This window comes from Sorghum bicolor, chromosome 6, assembly GCF_000003195.3.
Source record: "Sorghum bicolor cultivar BTx623 chromosome 6, Sorghum_bicolor_NCBIv3, whole genome shotgun sequence".
Lineage (NCBI taxonomy): Eukaryota > Viridiplantae > Streptophyta > Magnoliopsida > Poales > Poaceae > Sorghum > Sorghum bicolor.
Window position 1 is genome coordinate 48,710,233 of NC_012875.2, and position 23,417 is coordinate 48,733,649.

The window sequence follows — 23,417 nt, forward strand, 5'->3', positions numbered from 1 at the left end:
CACGCAGGGGTAACGGAATTCACCTCGAAAATTCAGGATATATATATTTAGTGAATCTTTTAGACCTAGGTATATCTACCTCGGAAAATTGTAAGGCTGTAGCAGTTGTACTGTTCTCTATCCACTATTGTATATAAAAAAAAAATAAGTTTTTGGTTTTACCATACAAACTTCAGATAAGCTAATGCTGTGGCAAACGACGCCTACGTACGTAGTAGACTTCAGCCTGTCGCTCGTTCCATGACTTGCTTTGTCTCGCACGAATGGGCAAACACAGATAATGATACCACCCTGTTCCTCCCTACAGGCAAATATTAGGACCTGGATGAACAGACCATGAAACTGAGTCCCTATTCTTGACTGGATGCATTGATAATTAGTTTAAATATGCATAACGTTGTTGCCTCCTCCGTCATCTCACATGTTTCATGCATCTTCTCTATTTCTCTCATAACACCAAAAGGCAGCACCGATCACCTACACGTAGTATAAAAATGCATCAACTACTTATACTTATTCTCTTCTTGCTGTACACTTGCATGCAGCAACCCGAGTGCAAGCTATATATCAACGGTGGCAATTGAAGTTGTTGGAAGGCCCGGATATGTCTGGGCTGGGCTATCGCCCATGTAAATTAGCTCATATATGTATAGGGTCAACAGAAATTCTTGCTAGCTTGTTGTCTCTCCGTGTACATACAAACTCATCCTTCCATTCTTTTCTCAGCTTTTTTTTGAGCCATTCTTTTCTCAGCTTAATTTGCATTGGAAAGCACCAACAAGTTGACAACATTTATTGGCTCGGCAAAGAAAATCCGTAGACCATTGTTTACACAGCCTTGGGCCTTATTTAGTTCCCACTCAAAAACTTTTCACCCCATTTCAATGAATATTTGGACACATGCATGGAGTATTAAATATAGATAAAAAATAACTAATTATACAATTTGCATGTATTTACGAGACGAATCTTTTAAGCCTAGATAGTTCATAATTAGACACTAATTGCTATAGTTATAAATATGCTACAATACCTAAAAGCTTTTCTTTTCGTGAACTAAATGAGGCCTTAGCCAAATTTGAGTGTAAACAGATACCTTCCTCATCTTTAGAAGAAAATATTTTTTATGCTTTTTCAGCCTTCCTGGTGTAGATGGCCAAACGGGCCACCCGGCCTAGCACTGTATGGGCCCGATAAAAGCATGGACCAATGAGGACGTGTCAGGCTTGGCACGCCGGTCCATTGGGTCACTACCGAAGAGGGCTTTATGCCTAGCCATCAGCCCAGGCACGAAATGCCGGGCCGATTTTTGGGCCAAGCTGGCCCGATAAGCCCAACGCGCACATTGGTTTATTAACATTTATGTAGCAACAATAATTGGCTATGTCAAAATAAAAAATAGTTTTGTTTGGTTATGATACAACATACGATGCGAACTATAATTATCATATTCTTATTATATGTACGCACGGGCACGTTCATACTATTCTTTTTTAGAAAAACACAACACATACTCATACTTAAATTACTATATCATTGTTATGTTTCGGTGCAATGCACAGGATGCCTACATGGGCCTTGTTTACTTCCATTTTTTTTTTGCAAAATAGGAATAGTAACACTTTCGGTTGTATTTGACAAATATTATCCAATTATAGACTAACTAGGCTTAAAAGATTCGTCTCGTCAATTTCGACCAAACTGTGTAATTAGTTTTTATTTTCATCTATATTTAATACTACATGCATACGTCTAAAGATTCGATGTGACGGGGAATCTGAAAAATTTTGCAAAATTTTTGGGGAACTAAACAAGGCCATGTTCTTATGTCCAAAGGACAATAGAATAGAACATGGAATATTTTTAAAATTTCCATGAAAATATAGAACTGTAGAGAAAACAATTAAAAGAAACAAAGAATGCACATGTAGCACTACACAGGAGGATTTTTTTTTTTGGGGGGGGGGGGGGGGGGGATGACTTTGATACGCATGAGATCTTGAGAGCACACCAGAGCTATCTAATTCTGGGCCGGCCCATTTAGCATAATGGCATAGCACTATACAACAGCTGCGCTCTATAGTCCAACCTCGCATGTGCAAACAGGAAGACAAATACAAAACTCTCTATACAAGCACTTGAACATAGGACGACCCGTTGGGTACCCGTGACCCGAGCAGGAGCAGGCATGGATATGGATTTAGGCACAAAATCACACCTGTTACGGGTCATTGGTAATTGATATTTTAATAGGTAGAATAGGTAGATTTTTTGTTTATTGGTACTGGTTTGGAATAGCAAAACCCAGCAGGTTTGTACCCATTGCCATCTCACTTACATACGTGGCTTTCGTTGCACAACAGTGCAGCACCATACAGCTTAAACAGGAAAGTACAATGCGCTAGCGCAATGCTGGTTGCTCAGCCGCTGGCGCCGTGGAAGACAGATTTTTGCTCAAAGAAATTCACAAATCTAGCATTCTGGCACCACTATGGACAAAACAGAACACCAAGTAAGAGCAAATGCATATGTGAATTATCTGCAGAGCAAGGCCTCTGAAATACCACTTGATTTGCAATCTACAACCACCTTTTGAGTTTTATATATCAATCAGGGAAGTAACGAATGACAATGACATCCGGATGTAAGCACAAACTGCTCAGCTCAGCTCGTCTGGAAGGTACAGCCAGCCAGGACCAAGCATGCGCTATGCTGTTAGATCCCCCTTCCCAAGTTCTATTACACATTACAGAACCATGAGCAGATGAGCTCACCCGTCCATGAACCAAATTTTCCCCAAGCAATTGTCCAGCTATGTTAGGCAATCATACCAGGTGGAACTGCCACAGGCATCCCATGGACAACAACTTTGCAGTGGCACCCACCCATGCACAGCAGATTGCAGGGTAGGACCATAAAACCTAGCCACTTTCTCTCCTGCAGTTGCCCGGTAGAAGGTATCTAAACCGCTCGACATTCTTTAGTAGATAACTTGGAAGATGAACACCAGAATATGTGCTTGGGATCGGCCCCAGCTTGGCAATGATTTCTTGGAATGTGTACTCTTCTGGAAGCATATCAAAAAGATCCGCCCCTCTGCAGATGACATCTTGAATCCTTTCAGGGTTCAGGAAGTACTTGAATCTGATCCTGTCAACATGGCTGTACGCTTGCATCTTGAAGGCAAAATCGCTTATGTAACGGAAGCAAAAGCTGCAGTGCCACCCCGAATCAGCAAGAAGCTCATCTGTCTGCCGGAAGTGTGCATACCTTGTCTTTCCAGATTTGTACTTGTGTATTGATGCCCTCCAGCTCTTGTCATCCAAGAAAAACTCAAATGAGTAAAGGTAATTCCTGAGCTGAAGATGAAGTATGTCTGGAATGTCATCGCACCACCTTAAGAGATCAATTGTGTGACCGCTTGGGATTTCATCAACATCCGACATGATCAGCAGGTCATCATCTTCTATTCTTGCAAGCTTAAGAAGCTGGTCCAGGGCAACCCTCTGATATGACTCCTCAACAAATGGGTTCTCCCCCTTCACGAACCTTCCCCCAATACTACCATATGACAGCCGTGATTTAACAAACCCAAACCGATGCTCGTTTTCCTTGAAGTGGAGGGGCTTTTTAATGCCAGTAAAGGTTGAGTTGGACTCTAGAAGCACAAACTCTGACACATAGGGACTAAGCTCATTCCAACGGATCTCCAGGATATCAAGCTCATTGCTGAAGAGTACAGCATCAAAGACACGGCGTGGGATATCACGGACTTTCCACCCATGTAACTTGCAGAGGTTCTCCATGGTTACATTCTCATGGTAGTAGTGAGGGATTGTCTTGAAGGGCTTGGGAGGAGATTCCCAGATTGGCCGGAGGAAGTATGTGACCTTTTGACCATGTGCATATATCATCAGAATTAGAATTGGCACACCAATCAAGAGGACCATAAGTGCCCTTAAATCAAATCCCCGTAGCGCGCACTTTAGCCTTGACATGGTCAGAGCTGCCTTTGACACAGGCTGCAATGAATTCATCAATCATATAAGAAATCAAACAAGCAATAGTAGACAAGGAATTCTGTAAAGCAAATAAGAACACCAGCTATCTTCAAACTATTTAAAATTCTAGTATACACATGTATTAGCCACTCTCTACCCCCAGAGTAATAAAACTTTGCTATAAACACAGCCTTCTTACCGGAGAGGTATAAACTCCTGAAGCAATAACCCAAACATCAACTTTTCAGAGCAAAAGGGTTTGTTATTTCCAGGAAGGCGTCATCAAAAGCTAAACACTTAAACAGAAGCTGACTAGCACCGCACACAACCAGCAAAGAGCAAACAAAAACCTAACTAATGTCACAACTACATGCACAAACGCAGAAAGCTGAAGTTAACAACGAGCACGTGGTTAGCAAAAAAAACCATATAAACTAGGAACACAAAAACCGAAAGCATTTAGGATATGACAGTGCCCAACTGAACTAAATCGGCTTAAGGTTACAAGAGCACTCTGACACCAGTGATTGCAATGTTTCCAAAAAAAAAGGCCGTAACTTTTCCTGTCTATCCAAAGGGATCAATAACAGTCCAAAATTCTGCAAACCCGGCGCAAAGCCTAAGCACAAGAGCCCGCCTGATGGATGGAATCAAGAAAGCAGCAGGAAAAAAACACACCCCCAAGCTCATCCAGAGACATATTCTGAAGCTCCAAATGTCATGCCCGAAACACGCGATTCGGCCACGTCGCGAGATTCTGCCACCCAAAAGGCGTGAAGAATTGGGACTCCCCAGCGGCACGGGCAGCACACCTAATCCGCCCCGTCGCCCATACCAGGGCAGCATGGCAGATCAACGACACCGCACGAGCATGGAACAGCAACGACCTCCACGCCCAGCGCCGCCCGCCGCCCCCAGAATCCAACCACAACCAGCATCATCCCATCTCATCGAAAGCCCGAAACTTCGCGTGACGCGTCACGGGCGCGCGGGTCGCACGCCAAATCGTGGCAGGCGGGGACACGAGCGCGCGGGCCGGGGGCCGAATGCGCCACGCGCCCCCGGCAAAGAACCGTCTCGGCGGGCCAAAGAACCTACCGCCTCGCCGCGCGGCGCAGATCTGACCGGGAGGGGAGGGGAGGGGGAAGGGAAGGGCGGGTAAACGGGGCAGGAGGGGAGAGGGGGGACGAGTGGGGCTCACCTCGCCGCACACGCCGTCGCAGATGCCGTCGGTCTTCTTGTACCCGTAGTGCCCCGCCTCCGGCATCGCCGCGCCAGGAACGGCCCCCGGCCGGAGCGGACGAATCAGAAACGCCGACGGCAGGGGGGGAGGTGGGGGAGGGAGCCCGCAAGAAGAAAATCCCCCCCGAGAGGAACCAGCAGCCGCGCGCGAGGAGCAGCTCCAATGGCGCGGCCGACGGAGCCGGGTCGCGACGTCCCCGGCGGGCGGCGATCGCCGGGCGGTGGAGAGAGAGAGAGAGAGAGAGAGAGCTCCGGCGGTTGGCGCTTTTCCGGCTCCGGTCCCTCGGGGGCCGCAGGCAATTCGCAGGTCCCTCCCCTCCCGTGGCAGGGGACCCGTCGTGGCGCTGGCCGCTGGCCGGACTCGGGGACTTGGCGGTGATTAGCTGGGATCCGCGGGGTCGCCGGCGCAAGAGCCAGAGAGGGGGCGTTTCGTTTGGATGGAACCGCCTAATTATAGCCGTTTGGGTGGTGCGGTGCGGTGGACGGTGGTGCTGGACTGCTGGTGGTGCCTGGTGCGGTGCGGGTGCGGCGGCCCCTCATCTCCATCGCCCCACCGGGCCGGCCGGCGCTGGCGATTGCGAGCTGGGCGATTTTGTCCTCACGCTTTGGCTGGGCGCTGCGGCCTGCAGGGAACAATTGATAGCGCCGCTTTATTTATGTATATAATTGGGACAGATAAATACGATCTTAATAGCGAGATTTTGCTTAGATTAGATATAATCATGCTACTGGTTGCAAAAGGAAGGTTTTATGGAACAGACGGCAATCTGATATTATGACGCCAGTCGTTACTACTTACGGAGTAGTATATGAACAAATCTTCTCGAAACAATTTGAAATAAAAATCCTCCGGTGATTGCAAAGTCTTTCTTGGTAACAAAGGTTTAAAAGATGTAATACTCCTACCAACCAACAAAGGTCTCAGCTTTTTATACGGTTTATTATATATACCCTGAATATATGCTTGCGAGTTCGGCAGGTTCCGCACCCAAAATTACCACGGAACTCGTCCTGATCGCTGATGGACTGATGATAACCCCAGACAAGGCGGAAGAAGTTGAGGAGTAATTTCCAACGGTGAGCGAGGGAATCCGTGGCGTGGATGATGCCAAGGCATCCCAGCTGAGATGCCCTCGACCACAAGCTATCTATCACATTCACAACTCAGAAGAAGGCAGCAGCCATAACCCCCCTCCTCCCACTTTGCTCGCCGGTTAATCCATTACGACAGAATAATAATCAGGGAGCACGGGAGCAGCAGAGTTGCTATCCGCTCTCTGTCCTCGTCTACCTCCACCACCAAACTCCCCCAAAAACAAATCCACCTCATGCGCCATGCGGGAACACGGCACGGCACGCACCTGTTCGCGGCATCGTATTCGCCCAAACCCAAACTAGGACCAGATCTGGCCCCGCGCCGGACGACCCCACGGGCATCATCTTCCTGTTGTACCAGAGAAGGGGTCGAGTCGTGAAGCATGTGTGTCCCAGACAACCCTCCGTCGTCCCCTGTTATTTTAGCTTCCTTCGTCATCAGTCATTTGAAGCCCCGGTTTTTTTTTTTTTCGCCGCGCCGCGGAGCGAGGAGCACGAGGCGCGGCTGTTTCCTGGAACACCGTACGCTGGTCGGAGCACTAGACAACAGTCTCCAGGGTTTGGTTTGGGCCGATGGAACGGGACCAACAAGAGCGCCGGACGGACATGGCGAGGGGCGAAGGCCGCGCCACGAAAGCTATGGCGTAGCGTGGCTGAAAAAACAGAAGCTGGTCCATAGCTATGGATGTCTCCGTCTGATCCCCCCCCCCCGGCGTCTGGCGCCAACTTTCCGCTTCCTCGTCGTCGAAACAAGACTCCAAAAGCTAGCGCACAACCGCGACGTGATAGCATAGGCACCGCATAGAAATAGGAGTACCATGTCCTAAAACCAAGTGCAACTTAGGGGTGGTGGGTTTCCTCACGTAAACTTTACCGCTCGTCGCATCGAATGTTTAGACACATGCATAGAATATTAAATATAGACTATTTATATAAAATTAAAATCACAGCTAGAGAGTAATTTGCGAGACAAATCTTCTGAGCCTAATTAGTCTATAATTAGACAATAATTATCAGATAATACGAAAATACTATAGTACCTGTTAAACTTTACCAATCCCAACCAAACACCCTCTTACTACCAGATTACTGTCAGAGCACTTGAGTCAAACTATTCGAAAATTAATTAGGTTTATTATTCCACTTAGAGCAGGTACAATAATGGACTTATAGCCAAGCTAATGCTGAGGAGAGCAGGAGAGAGGTAATAGCTTGGCTCTCGTGCAAGCACCAAGCTGGACACGGATGTATAGGTAGTGATGGACCCAAATAATAAGTGTTGTGAGGAGATAATAGGAAAGAGAAAGTGACTTAGAGACAAGTATGAGACAACTTATTGTATAACTTGCTCTAATCACTTATCTTATATCTTATAGTCAAGCACTTGACTCTATTATTGATCTTGCTGATCTTAAGATACCAAACAGGCGTTGTTAGATCCGTAATGAAAGATTATATTTAATAGTTTTATATAGTATATGCATCATTTGTGCTATACATATTGACATTTTTTCTCTATTATTGACCAAACTTTTAAAAAAAAAGTAATAAAAAATAGAGCTAGATTTGTATATGTATTTTTTTAAGGCAAAAACTATGGGGGAGATCCCCACAGCACTTTATTTTTGTATTTATAAAGAAAATAAGAGATACTTACAGGGGGCAAACTGTGCTTAACTGTAAGCATCTAACCAAAAGCAAAAAGAAGACCGAAGGTCATCGCTAAATCTAAGGGATTGTAGGTGACACTGGTTTTTTAAGTTACTGAACCAGGCTCCAACTTGTACCGGCTTGTTTCTAAAGATTTTGTCATTCCTAACTTTTCAGATTTTCCAGCTTGCAACGATCACCAATTCCATAAAAAAGGGTATATTTTGCTGCTGCCTTGCGTGTGCGACTCTCGGGTGAAGACTGAGGCTGAGGTTCCATTCAATATTTATTTTTTCCTAGCAATTTCTGGCGAAACTACATGTGAAGAACAGATGCTCAATGTCCTCATCGGCTTCATCATTGCAAGTGACACAGGGCGGCTCATCTTCATCTCCAGATGAGATGTTCCTCCTCTTAAGCATTGTCTTGGTGTTTAACCTGTCCACCATTACTGTCTGTTGCATTCCCGTGTTCTTTTTAAGTACCCACTTTTACTGCTAGCCACCGGAAGTGCTGGTCCTTTCTCAAAGCACTGAGCCTTTCTTCTCACATGCTACTTCCTTTCTAGTAAAAGAAATATATAATTTAGTACTGTACATAGTTAATCTATTTTGATTTTGATTACTTCTGTTGAGAAAAATATATTAGCTTATATGATTCCAAATAAATATTACTAGTTTTGGTGTGAAATAAAATTATATATTATACTTCTTTATAGTATTACGAATATTGATATGTTTTCGTAACTTTACTTGGTCATACTTTACACATTTTGACTAAGGGCCTGTTTAGATCCCAAATCTTTACATCCCAAAACTTTTGGCTGTAAACTTTACATTGAAATAGGTGTTTAGATGCTTCCCAAATTTTGGTCAATAAGACACATGACACGGGTCCCTAAGCAAGTTTACACAGTTTTGGAGCTCAAAGGTCCCAAATTCCAAATCTTTAGAGCCAAGTTTACAAACCCCCTGTTTAGATCCATTCTTCCAAAAAGTGCTCATTTCTCCAAAACTTTTGGCTGTTTGGCTGCATCTAAACAGGCCCTAAGTATAGAGCGAGAATTGTATCTTTTCAAGACAAAGGTAGTGCTACTTTGTACGATCAACATAAACTTGTGGTGATGGCTAGAGGCGAAGTTCCCTCATTTATGTCTTGTTTAGATTTTTTTTGGATTTCGCTTTTAGAGTACTTTTGTTTGTATTTGTTAGTTAGTGTCCAATTACAGACTAACTAGACTTAAAAAAATGTGTCTCCAATTTACAGTTAACCTGTATAATTAGTTATTTATACATATATTTAATGTTTCATGCATGTGCTGTAAAATTCGATGTAATGAATAATCTTAAAAAAAAATTAGATTTTTGTTGAAATAAACAAGGTCTTATACTTGTACTACTACTGTGCTTAAGATGCTGACTTATGCATGTCTCCTTCAGAACAGCAACGGAAATTACGTAGTAGCCCGTAGTGGGGCGTGTCAACCGGGCGATCACATCACTGCACATACCGTGTCGCTTTTCAAAAATTTTCTAAGATTTTATATTACAACTACTCTTCTAACATATATATATATATATATCATTAAATATAAATAAAAATTAATTAATTATATATAATTTATCTGTAATTTATAAAATAACTTTTTAAAATTTAGTTATTCTATAATTAAATAATAATTACTAAATAGTAAATATAAAAGAAAGTGTTGCAAAAGCCGAAACCAATCATTTTTGGGAACTAAACAAGGCCGATTCCGGTGGTCGTTTTCGCTGGTGCCGTTGCCCGTTGCTGCCTTGCCGGTGGCGGTCCATCAAAACATTGACAGCCACGCTCTCGATCGCAGTGCTGGTGGATCCACTAGCCTGCCTAGCGGCCGGATCGTAATGACCAATCACGTACAGTACCACAAAGGCAAAAGAAAAAAAAATCATGCGAGACAGGACGCACCCACGGTTTGACTAGCAAAAACCCTCCATGAACCGGCGGCGCCAAATAGCAACGCCTCTCGTTGGTCCTCACCGATCAGATCCACAGCGTCTCGTCTCAAGTACTAGGATCGAAGGATCTGCTAGCAAAAGATGGCTTTTCCTGAAACTGAAACGGTCGTTCGCGTCAGTGATGCTCGGTCGGCCATCTATCTATCTAGTATCTATATCCAGCGTTGGCTTGGCATGCCCGCGCACACGCCAAATTTGATCAGCACGTTGATCCAAGTGGCATTTCGTGGTGCATGTGCATCGGCAGGCGGCGGGCTTGGAAAACGGCAGGACGGGTGGTTTCTCCGCCCGAGAACGATTCTATCTCGAAACGGAAAGGGAGAGTAGTTTGGTTGCACTACCAGCTTGCTTGTTGTCACCGCTCACCACATATTTCTTGTAGTACTCCACATGTATATATCAATCAAAATTTGGAACGCAGCGCACGACACAAGACACACTGATATTTTGGGGGGTAATAATGGGATGTTGATTCTGGCCTTTGCATCATCATCACCATAGCCCGTCAAAGCGTGTAATAAGATTATACATATACTCTTTCCGTCTAAAATAAACTTAAGGCAAATTAGTATGGAGGCAAAAAAAAAAAGACACATGGCCGTATTTACCTGGCTAATCTCAGTGGATGTTTCATTAGACTTTTATGAGTATTAGATTAGATAAATTTACATGGAAGGTTACAAATAAAGAGAGATGATGAAAGCTACATAAAGATAGGAACTTGTTTACACTGTTTTCAACTTTTAAAAATCTTAAAAATTATGATATAAAACCTCCATTAAGATTGGTCTCAGAGTAGTTCTAATAAAAGACAAACACACATTTTTTGTTTTTCTCCTTTGGGCCTGAAGGCCTTGTAATTTTGTCTTTTTTAACCTTCTTTTGCTCTTTTTCACAGACCATTCTTTCATTTAATTGAAATACAAAAAAATATAGGTAGGGTATTCCCCTACTGTTACTGTAAAAATACTACGACCATGGGCAGCTCGAGTAAATGTGAAAGGAAAATAAGGGCGTGTGTGGTTATAGGTCATGGTCGGCCACGTCTTAGGTGAGGTGGTGGTATGTACGAGTACATTTAAAACTGTGGCATAGCAAACTGCGGTTGGGTCCAAACTCCCTAATTTTTTTTGACATGTTCTTTTATAGAATTTGAATCTTTTATAGAATATATATCGCCCCCTTTGGGACGTAGCGAGTACTTAACAAGTTAGGCGGCGAATTGATTTTAACCTGAAGTATAGGGTTGTTGATCAGGACAATGAATCTCCTCTCCTTTGTTTTTCCTTATCAATCACACAAATTAGAGGACGCACTGCACATCAGCAAGCAGCCAAGCACAACCATTGCAGGGTTGAAAAAGGCGAGATGGATGGATCTGGACGGCTCGGTTCGGCCGGCGAGCACGGGGGCATGAGTGCATGACGCATGACCCACGGCGCATGAAGCACTGCTGCCAGATTCCGTCCGCGCTGTGTGACATGGGCCTTGTTTAGTTAAATTATGTGATACTGTAGTATTTTTGTTATTTGTGATAATTATTGTTTAACCATGGACTAAATAGGTTTAAAAGTTTTGTCTCTAAATTTCGACCAAATTGCGTAATTAATTTGTATTTTTATTTATATTTAATACACAATGCATGCGTCTAAAGATTCGATTAGACGATGAATCTTAAAAAATTTTGGGTTTTGGAATATTACGCTAGTTATCCACCTGTGCCTGAGATAACAGCAATTCCTGCCAGCCGCATGACTAGTTGACTACCCATGAACTCCACACGGAGAGGAGGGAGCTCCGTCGTCATACGATCATTATCACCCTCAAATACTCCGAGCCATCATCATTATTTTACTGTATTTCTCGTGGTGCCACCTACTAACCCGTGTGACGGTTCTTGTGCTAACGACGTGTTGCCAGTCGGCACTATATTGTACAGTATTAGCTTGATTGGATTGGATATTGTGCTCTCGGTTATGGTCTTGTTTAGTTGGTGAAATCTTTTTTAGATGTAACACTTTTGTTTATATTTGATAATTATTATCTAACAATGGACTAACTAGGTTTAAAAAATTTATCTCGTAACTTACAAATAAACTATGTAATTAATTATTTTATTTATCTATATTAAATGCTTCATATGCATATGTTGTAAAATTTAATATGATTGGCAATCTTAAAAAAGTATAGAAACGTAAATTTTGGCTGTAATAATATGCCGGACGGACGGGGGGTCGTCGACCTTGTCGCCGTGTGTCGTCCTGGCTTTGAGCAACTAGCTGGCTCTCGCGATCGGCATCAAGGAAGGGATTACTTAAAGGCCGTGCCAAGTCACCATAAGATAGCACGCGTTAATCCAAAGCGAATTAATTATTTGATACTACTATATCGTTGTACCTCATCCGCCTCCTCAAACATTAATCTATTTGTATATATATAGATCATCCACAAAGTCAATGAAGGGAAAAAGAAAAAAAAACATGTCTCCGTCGCCACTTGAAAACACGTAAGAATTTCGCGGGAAACGTCTTGCATATCCGGAGTAGTATAGAGCATGCATCAAAGAATGCACTTAACAATGCGGTCTTCGCCGTCCGTCAACCGCTATTATCATCGGAAATTAATTGAAAGTAGGCACGGACATGAAATGGTTGTTTACTCCGCGTGCATTATTGGCCCCCTATCATTCATGGACTACTGCTGTTTTTTTTTTTTTCCGAATCGAGGGATTATCCCCATTTCCATTGAATGAACAACGGAAATACATGGACTACTGCTGTTGAGGAAGGACGAAAGATTATCCTTTTTGCAGGGCAATTGGCTCTGAATAAACAATGATTCTTCGCATAGGAGTTCCCTTCTTCATTGACCGGTTTGTTATGCACCCAAAGGCCATAGGCATAGGAGAAAGAGACCGAGAAGCCTGTTTTAGTTTCCAAAAAATTTTATAATTTTCCGTCACATCAAATTTTAGACGTATGTATGGAACATTAAATATAGACGAAAACAAAAACTAATTGCACAGTTTACCTATAATTTACATGACGGATCTTTTGAGTCTAGTTAGTCCGTGATTAGACAAAAATTATCAAATATAAAAAGTGCCACAGTAGCCAAAGCCAAATTTTTTTGCGAACTAAACAAGGCCTAATTCAGCAGAGGCGATTTTTTTTGCCCTTAAAGGTATGTGCTCTCACTCTCTCCTTTATGAATTTGCATTGAGAAGTGTGCAAATACACATCTCAATGCATATTCGTATTAAGATGTGTGTTTGTATACTTTTTGATGCGAATCCAGTGGTAGAAGGAGTAGGAGTACATGGCAAAAATAACTTTATCCTGATTTGGCTCTATTTTGACTTGATCCCATGCATATATATTCCCATCATGGGCCGGGACATACATGCATGTTCCTGTCACACGCGGGGTATTAGCAGGCTTGCTCAAACACCAAGTGGAATTGGCATCGGGATTTAAGTCTGGGGGAGTGCAGACTTATGCTGCCCGTTAATTTGTTTTTTAGTTCGATCGGGACTGATCGGCGCTGGCATTTCTTATTCCTTATTATTTGTGGCCGACTGGCCGTGATATTGTCGTCTTGGACAGTGATGCCCTAGCTTCGTCTCTTTTGTTTGTATATACGTGCATGAAATGTATGGGCACGGCTCGTTGCTAGATCCAAAGGCCGGCCGGCCTTTGCCGTGTGTTTTTGTGTGCTGGCTGTGATCTGCGGTTTGGAATTTGGAATTTGGGTAGGGGGATCGGAGCCTCGCAAGCGACAAGGTAAGGCGGAGTCCAACAGGTTTGAAAATCTCGGCACGATCGGTACGTATTTGGATGTTTCTTTTTTCTCCAGGTTGTATGTTGGATCTGTAATTATATTGCTGTTTCTTTTGATGTGGGGTACGGGTGGTTGATTTTCACGACCTTCTCTCTTTCCCAGCGTTTGTCGTGACGAAAACATTATTGACCTGGTAATGAACTAAAACTTTGTCACATAAACCTTAATTCTAAGCCATCCAAACATGTGAGCTAGTTTTGAAAGAACATATTTTATTTTAAAAGAACGACAGGTGAATTAATTGGTAGAATATTTTTTAGTTTATACTCGTCTAATAACTAGTCCCACTAATTGGAAGAAGGAAGATAGAATGGACGACAAGGGTTTGTTTGGTGCCCAACCACCACATATATGCCATACAAGGTGTTGCGGCTGCCGAAGGTATGGCATAGTGGCAGGCAAAGTGGCCGCCACAGCTATAGCGAAAACCAACACGTAAATTAGTTGTGACTGCCCCGACCTACACGGAATCCAAACACCAGGCATCATATCATGGCAGTTACATAAACTGTGGCATGACAAGGGACGGCAAACAACCAAACAATCCCTAATAGCCACTAGTCTATATATCTAAATAGTAGCGGACTATGTCATCTAAAAGTAGCCATTAGTTCATGTATCTAGATTTTATTTTAAAGCTAGGAATTATTTTTAAATACCTATATCTATATCTATATCTATATCTATATCTATATCTATATCTATATCTATATCTATATCTATATCTATATCTATATCTATATACCTCTCTATCACTATCTCTATCTACAACTATATCCATAACTAACATTAAAGACAGAACTTTTTAAAAAAAGTAAAAAAGTTATTTTTGGAATATCTATATCTATATATTTCCATCTGTATGTCTATATCTACTATATGTAATTAGTTATTTTTTTACCTATATTTAATGCTCCATATATATGCTGCAAGATTTGATGTGACGAGAAATCTAAAATATTTTGTAAAATATTTTGACAAATAAACAAGACTTTATTTTCTCTAGGGGCTCCGTGGTTGACTGGTCGGCGTGCCCGGCGCGTCGTCATCTGGGCACTCACAATGCAAGACTCTATCACAGAGTTCAAGACACTTAATTACATATTATTTATAGTATTTTGCTGATGTGGCAGCATATTTATTGAAGAAAGAGGTAGAAAAAATAAGACTCTAAATCTTATTTAGACTCCAAATCCACATTATTGGAGGTAATAAATAACTTTAGACTCTATGATAGAGTCTGCATTGTGAGTACCCTCACTTGCTCTGTTCATCTGCCACCGCCGCACGCAGTCACGCACGCCCTGTCGCTCGCTAGCGGCGTCACTGATGTGGTTAAAAAAAGTTTGCTGCGGGGGCTAATGATGATTTATTATAAGAAGAAAATATTGTTCTATATTAAAAGGAACATTAATAAATTCAAACGAACATGACATTACCCATCTGCTGGACTACGGCATCAACAGGTCGTCGAGTCTCCTGGAACCACAAAGCCCACGACACGCTGGATCGGCTGCACTTCCTCTCTGAATCTCAGATTAGCCTGATTACTTTAGTTTATCCATTGAATTACCAGCCATCTAATACTATTTTTCTTTCACAATAAAATCAACTAATAATACTTTCTATCATTATTTATCAGTTAAACGAAGAAGACAAATAGACAATCTGACTACAGAAGTGCCTTAAAGCTGCAACCGCACCGGCTGTTGAGCTGTCGGTGACGAGTGACCTGTATAGCTGTATAGGCCTTGTTTAGTTTCAAAAAAAATGTAATTTTTTTTCAAATCTCAGTCACATCGAATATTTATATACATACATGAAGCATTAAATATAGATAAAAATAAAAATTAATTACACAGTTCATCAATAATTTGCGAGACGAATCTTTTAAGCTTAGTTAATCTATAATTGAACAATATTTGTTAAATACAATTAAAAGTGCCACCATATTCATTTTTTTAAAAAAATCGGAAGTAAACAAGGCCATAGACTCTGCCGGACCTTGATTCAGGTGGGAATGTTTCAGGACTGCCGTGGCACGGTTTGGGAATATCCATTCCACATTTCCACACGGGGGCACGGCGGTGGTCGGGATCGCCCCTGCGTCGGCGACTTGCGGAGGACAGGGATGGTCGGATGGAGTGGGTGCACACAGCACGCGGCGACACATGATCCCACTAGACTGCTAGAGCAACAATTGTCACGATAGAGATGCTCAAAACACGATCCTCCTCGCAAAATCGCAAGGCAATAGTAGGGTTGACGTGCAGGAGTATATTCATGCCAGAGAAAGAGCTGTATGGTGTGCCGGCGTCCATTATTGCAGCACACTTTCGGTTAATGAAGAGAAGCTATTAAAAAGCGACTAAAGCGTGAGAGATCGTACAAAACCAGTAGCGAACAGATTAACTTTGGAAACGAAGTGCATCTGTTCACATTGCACTTATGTAAGATTTGGGTTTAAATCTTTTGGATTCCGATTTTGTACAGCTTGATATCGGCTTCTACTCCGAACCTCAGCAAATTGTCTATGGTTTCAAACGCTGAAATCCAGACACCACACATAAAAGGCTTTTTTTAGCAGTCATATATAAGGCACTGTTTTTTTTAGCAAGCATAAGGCACTTGTTTTTTTTTTTGAAAATGGTGGATGTGGTAGCGTTGGATCGGTGATACGGGACAGTTCAGGAGGATTTCTAGCAGCCACTCATAGCTTTGTCAGGCACTTAGTCGATGCACCAATGGCAGAGGCTTATGCTCTTAAGAAAGGATTGATGTTAGCTCAAAGAATTGGATGCAACAAAATCATCATTCAATCGGATTGCATGGAAGTGGTGCAGATTATGCAGGAAGGAGGGTTTTCAGCGAACTCTGCGGCTCCAATTTATAATGAATGCAACATATTGTGGAGTGGTTTTCAGGAGATTTCAATTGAGCACTGCAATAGAGAAGCTAATCAGGTTGCTCATAGTTTAGCGCAGCGAGCTCGATCGCTTAGACAAAATTGTATTTGGGACGATGATCCCCCCTAGCTGCATCATAGATGTTTTGGCAAACGATGTAACTATTTTGCATGAATAAAATCAGTCCCATGTTTAAAAAAAAGGCACTTGTTGCTACCGAATGTGGTAGGCCTCTTGGGCCAGGCTAGATTGGATGATTTTCGTCTGGGCTTGAAACTAGCCCAATAATAATTGTATACACGCGGAAGCCACCGACCCAAGCCCTATTTCACACGAAAGCCTATCTCGCTTCACGACTTCTCAAGGGCGGGAAACCCCAAATCCGCTCAAAAACCACCTCCACTCCCCACTCCCCACTCCACATTCCACAACCTTCTCCATTCCCCACCCAATTCCCCCAAAACCCTAGAAAAATCTCGCGCGCGGAGCTTGGGCCGCTCACCATGAGCGCCCCTATGGAGGTCTCCTTCTCCGCGCCCCCACCCGCTCCGGACGCCGCGTGTGCCGCCACCGCTGCCCCGTTGATGCCACCTGCCGCCGCCGCCCAGACGCTGCCGCCCCCTGTCGCCGCGGTCTCCTCCTCGCCGCCGCAGCAGCAGCAGGCGGCTGCGGCTGCGGCCGTGGTCGCTCCTTCCCCGGCCGACGACAAGGTCCTCGTGTCAGGTGGGTGGTGCCGCGGCGCCCTCGGCTGGGCATCATCATCCTAGCAATTTCGAATTCGAGTGCTGTTGACACGCCGGTTTCGTGTGTTTTCCGTTTTTTCATTTTGTGCTTGCTGCAGTTGAGGTACTGTTGCACGCCGCGAGCGCGGCTCGCCACGAGGACGTCCAGGTGGCGGTCGAGAGGTTTGTGCTTGATCTAGCTAGACTTTGTTCGGAGAAATACTCTTATCGTTGTTTTGTGATTTGGTGAGTAGTATGAGCAGTTCACGTGAGTTGGTTTAGAGATGATGCGTGGGGGTTCTGAAAATGTGGGATTAAGGTTGACGGGCTTATTGCTATTTTGCACTGAGCGCTTAGAATGTCTGATAAGTAACTTGTATTTCTGGAGGAAGTGGCAGAAAGCAAAGATGAAACAATGTAGCAAATCAGGACTGAGTTTTCAAGATTTTCTAATAGGTTCCCAGTGTGCACCCAAATGCTAAACAGTCAAATCACCTGACAAATAGCTAATATGAAGTAGTCTACAAAGTTTTGTATGGTAGTATGGTACTAACAATAAGGTCCGAGTCACCAGTTCAGCTGCAGAGGGCGTGCAGACTGCAGAACACAGGCACCAGTCACCAGTTTGCCACTGAAGCAGATCCCAGAGCCCAGACTAGTACTATGTCAGTAATCCACACTGCTGCCATTGCCATTCACAAATTAGTAATCAGAGCCCAGACTATGGAGTAGGAGCAAATTTGGAAAGAAAAATGTCATACAATTTATAAGTCCTGTGATTGATTAGTGGTTAGGTGCAGATTATTGGTTTGTGAAATGCCTATAAGCCAGTCATTGGCTTAATGAAATTATGAAGAAATCAAGTATTCTCTAAATACTGTCGTTGGTAGTGATATGCTAAGAAAATAGTGCCAAAAGGCTCGTCTCTTTCTTTCAACATGTGAACTGGTGGTGTAAAGCCATGGACCTAGCATAGTTTTCTGAAGAAACTTTCCGCATTTGAATTCTAGCTTAAGTGCTCTATTAATCTTTTTCACACTAACTGCCATCTTCTCTTCTGAGATATTAAAATTTACTGATGCTCATGCTTATAGTTTTGTACTCACTTGCTCAATCAGGATGCTAGAAGCTCGATGCTTAAGCTATGTTGATGGGCCTGTGCCAATTCCTGCTGATAATTCTTTTCTTCTTGAAAATGTCAAAAGGATACGAATATGCGACACTGGTATTGTCATTCACTTAGGCTGGGAATTGTGGTTACTTGTGCTCTGTTACTCATAACATCCTTATTCTGAGTGCTAAACATTTATGCAGATGAGTGGGTTGGGAATCGCAAAGTTCTTTTATTTTGGCAAGTTAAGCCTGTTGTGCATGTGTTCCAGGTATGAGATTCTTAATGTTTTTTATGTTTACTTCCTAATCACTTGCAGTTCTATCCAAAACTGATGTCATTTTTTTATGTCAACATGATTCCATGTGACCATGTTGGTTATCTTGCTTCTTCACTCAGTAAAATGTTATAGCTGTTTTATCTGGACATGCTTCCACAACTGCTGAATTTTAGCTGTTGGTTTGAGTTCAAGTTACAGTTGTTTTCTCTGGGGACATTTTACATCCTAATATTAATCCAGTTCAACTTCACTAGTATCCATATTTTGTATCCATTCAATATACTAGCTGCTGTCCAGTTTATTCACCTCTAGCGCATTTGGTTATGCTGTAGCTGAGTGAAGATGGTCCTGGTGAGGAACCAAGCGAGGATGATACACTCTCTAGCTTTAACGAGTGGGCCTTACCTGCCAAAGAATTTGATGGTTTGTGGGAAAGGTAAATACTGTTTATCCTTAACCACTTCAATCTCCATTTTTGTTCTGTGGATGATCTCATTAGTGTTTGCAGTTTACTATATGAAGTTGGTCTCAAGCAGAGGTTGCTGAGATATGCTGCCAGTGCTTTGCTTTTTACTGAGAGAGGTGTGGATACATGTCTGGTTTCATGGAACCGGTAAGCATCTATAACACTGTTATACACATTTGCAGTCACTATTTATTTTACAAAAAACAAAGTAAAAAATTGTGTACTCTATAGAGTGAAATGATTCTTCAAGCTTTTAGTTTTTATAAATTACAGGATTGTACTTTTGCATGGTCCACCTGGAACAGGAAAGACTTCCTTGTGTAAAGCACTAGCACAGAAACTTTCCATTCGCTTCAAGTCAAGGTCCGTGCTATATGAGATATACTTTATTTTACCAGATGTGTTATTCTTCACTGACACTTTTACATACTAGGTATTCTATGTGTCAGTTGATTGAAGTGAATGCTCATTCATTGTTCAGCAAGTGGTTTTCTGAAAGTGGAAAATTGGTATGCCTTTTTGTGCTAAAGCTGTTATCATATGTTCTAATGTTCATATTCTGAGATCACTTTAGGTATTTAGTGTCTAATCGGATTTTTTTATGGCTGCACCTTTTTGCATGAGCTCCCTAATTTAATAGTTCCTGAACCACTTTTATCTTTTCTGTACGGTGGATTGTCAAAATAAGAAAAACAATATTTCTACATAAAACACCCACAAAGGGTATTTCAATTGTAATACCCAAACAGGAAATTAGCTCTTTTCTCTTGTTTGATGATATTGTAATGGAATGACAACCATTTCTTCTCCTTTTTTCACCAAAAAATCCGAATATATTCTGGAAATATTGTCTTACTCACCCATAGTTACATCTGACAATCCACATTCTATCCATTGTCCTTTAGGTTGCCAAACTTTTCCAGAAGATCCAGGAGATGGTGGAGGAAGAAAGCAACCTGGTATTTGTATTGATAGGTATGTTCTTGAGTCGTGACAGGTGAACTGAATGAGTCTGCTTTGTTTGGTACGTTGATCTGAATTAGATATGAGTTCACCCCCCTGATCATATCCTGTATGTGCATAGGCGCATGGACCCTGAATCCAGCACAGTTTCACTTAACCTCAGCATTGTCTCCTAGTTGAAGCAAGCAAACACATAACACAAGCAGTAGTCCTATAGACTATAGAGTGCTACCTAAGGCTTGAGAAAATAGAGTACTTGATTTGCTGCATGCTATATATTTGAAACCTCAATCTTACATATGATATGTATATATATTGTAGATGAAGTTGAAAGCCTTGCTGCTGCCAGACAAGCTGCCATATCTGGCTCTGAACCTTCAGACTCCATTAGAGTAAAGTTTTCATTCTACTTTTTTTCCCCCCAATCATGTATTATTTCCTGGCTAATGTTTACACTATATTCTTCTCTTGTGCAACTTCAGGTTGTGAATGCGCTGCTAACACAAATGGACAAATTGAAGTCTTGGCCAAATGTTATCATTTTGACAACATCAAATATCACTACAGCAATAGGTACTAGATTTCCTGCCATTTGACTCTTTAACCATAGGGCTATGAATAATCATCTTGACAGTCACACATTATTAGTTGGTTGAGTGAATCCCTTTATTATGAGAAAGCAGTTCTGCAGTCACACCACTAAACATAATAATATTCTTTAGGGTTTGCTCAAAAAAAAAGAATTTCTTTAGGGTTGATGAACTATCCATTTCCATGGAAGCAATTTTCCTAATTTTTATGATTAAAATAATATAATAGCTAACTTATAAATATCTTCTTGCCATCAAAATAGAAATCATGTGTGCTCTGTAGAATTTCTTTCTCTTGGATCGACTACAGTCATGTTTTTTTTATGGGCGCTCATGATTTGATCTCACAGTTTGTTTCTGAGAACACTCTGTATAAGGACTTCTGTAATTACCTAATGCTTACTGTCTACTGGCAGATATTGCATTTGTTGACAGGGCAGACATTAAGGCATATGTCGGACCCCCTACGCTTCAAGCACGATACGAGATCTTGAGGTCATGTATACAGGAACTCTTAAGAGTTGGCATTCTTACATATCCTCAGGTATGTCCTGCTTTGGCAACTTGGTGCCTAACTTGCCAACTTTTCATAGTGTTACTGTCACTGTATCAGCCTACTCTCATGATGGTTGCTTTGATCATGCAGAACTATGAGCAAATCTTTTTTCTTGAATCAATGGTAGCACTTTGCTTTTCAATTTTATTTATTGCAACTATTGGTAAACTTGAAATTCTCCAATTGTAGGGTAGTAGTGTGCCATGTATTCTGAACTATTCGACCCTGGAGGAGAAGAAGCACTGTCCTGAGGCTGCAGAACCCCATGGCGTGTTTCAATTATCCAGTCTACTCTATGAAGCCGCAAAACTGTGTGAGGTAAATAATGAAGCTGAACCACGTGCTGTTTGCTGTAACCAAGGCTTCTCCATCCCTCGTTAAATGGTGGTGGTTCATCTCTCTTTGCAGGGACTTAGTGGCCGGTCATTGAGGAAACTCCCTTTCCTGGCACATGCCTCTGTCACCAACCCTTGCTGTGATGCTTCTACTTTCTTGCATACATTGATAAAGACTGCGCAAAGAGAAGTATTGGAGTCGCGTGGTTAGTTCAACCTTGAGACCTTGGAATCTTTTGGAAGAGCAAAATGTTCACAGTTCTTTCCAAATGCCATGTTCCGGTTGTCCCCGATATTATGGTCAATTGCCAGGTCGCTACAAGGATAAGAAAGTCCATCCCATCTCTAGGGTTAGAGGTTAGTGTTTAAATGTAAAGAGACAAGAACAAAGAATGAATGAACTGTCTTGACGCCCCTTCGAGATGTCCGTGCTCTACACAGATGAATAGTAATCAGGATTAGATCTATGATTAATACTAAGCCTAGTCACTACGTGTGAAGATCATGAGATGAGATCACCGGCTTGTGTTTGGTTGATCTGATTCTTAACAGTTACGAGCTCAGAATGGATGTAAGGTGCCTCTCTGACTGTCAGCTTCAGCACATTTGATCTTCTGTAGATCTTTACGCGGTACGAATCGGAATCGTCTCCGTCACTGCATCGGAATCGTCTCCGTCACTGCAACTTGGAACCAGATCGTTGTTTAGTGCGTACAGGTCATGTTCCTTTTCTATCATCATTGTAAACAGTCGTAATTGTATACAGCCTCTAAACTAGACACGTGAACACGCTTAAAGTTTCCCTTATAGTTCCTGATAGACGATTGCACACATGTGCTTTGACAACTTCGAGCTGTACCCCAAACATGTCTTACGCGTCTCACAGGGATAAAGAATTGAAGACAACTTCACAAAAGCAGATGAGAAAATTGGAAATTTGCACCAATGGCAAGTGGATATTGCCAAAATGTCGATCAAATTTGTGGGTTTCAAGCGCCATCAAGATTGGAGACGTTGGGTTCTCAGTCTTCGGAGCTGGTCTTAAACGCTGTGACTCTATATGATCCTGTGACGTTGCTGAATTGTAATAATCCTGTGTATGCCGCTGGTAGTGGTCTAGGCTATTAGGCGGATTTCATTTAAACTTGGCAGGGCGCATCTAAGAATAAGCTTTTGAACTGTTATTGTTTTGCTTTATGCCAATAAAGTAGGGGAAACTTTTCGTCTAAAAAAATTGTGGGTTTCATCAGGTTGCCCTTATGAAATGATACATATCGACTAAAATGCCATCTCATGATTTTAACTCTCATTTAATATTTTTGGCCAAATATTAGACCTAAAGTAGAAAATTTCCCATACTTTGATTTCACCTTATCTTCTTATCCCTTCTCTTTAATTTCACCTCATCTGCGTGAGTGAACACTCCCCCAATTGGAGGCAAAAATCAAACAAATAAAACACCTTTCATGGACCAAGTATCACTACATCATAGTCTTTCTTCTGTGTCTTTTGATAAGGTATTGACAAACTAGAGAAATCTAATTACTTAATCAAGATAATAGCTCATGTAGTCTTGTGGTTGCACTGTTTTCTGGTCACTCCAGGCTCCATTTAATTCATTATTAGTTATCATCGTCAATTGAATAACCATTTATCAAGT

At 42.2% G+C, this 23,417-nt stretch overlaps 2 protein-coding genes across 2 annotated transcripts; one reads left to right on the forward strand and one right to left on the reverse strand.

Moving 5' to 3' along the window:
• Window positions 2,296-5,947, reverse strand: LOC8058717 (beta-1,4-mannosyl-glycoprotein 4-beta-N-acetylglucosaminyltransferase). Its single transcript, XM_002447998.2, has 2 exons — window positions 5,203-5,947; window positions 2,296-4,022 (listed from the first exon to the last, which is right to left on the reverse strand). Exons 1-2 carry the CDS (start codon window positions 5,266-5,268, stop codon window positions 2,922-2,924), a joined length of 1,167 nt encoding a protein of 388 aa, XP_002448043.1. The 5' UTR covers window positions 5,269-5,947; the 3' UTR covers window positions 2,296-2,921.
• On the forward strand, window positions 17,122-22,488 carry LOC8058718 (pachytene checkpoint protein 2 homolog). Its single transcript, XM_002446623.2, has 14 exons — window positions 17,122-17,457; window positions 17,576-17,639; window positions 18,575-18,681; window positions 18,771-18,838; window positions 19,180-19,283; window positions 19,356-19,460; window positions 19,587-19,676; window positions 19,747-19,822; window positions 20,219-20,288; window positions 20,598-20,668; window positions 20,759-20,849; window positions 21,283-21,410; window positions 21,612-21,740; window positions 21,831-22,488. Exons 1-14 carry the CDS (start codon window positions 17,238-17,240, stop codon window positions 21,966-21,968), a joined length of 1,461 nt encoding a protein of 486 aa, XP_002446668.2. The 5' UTR covers window positions 17,122-17,237; the 3' UTR covers window positions 21,969-22,488.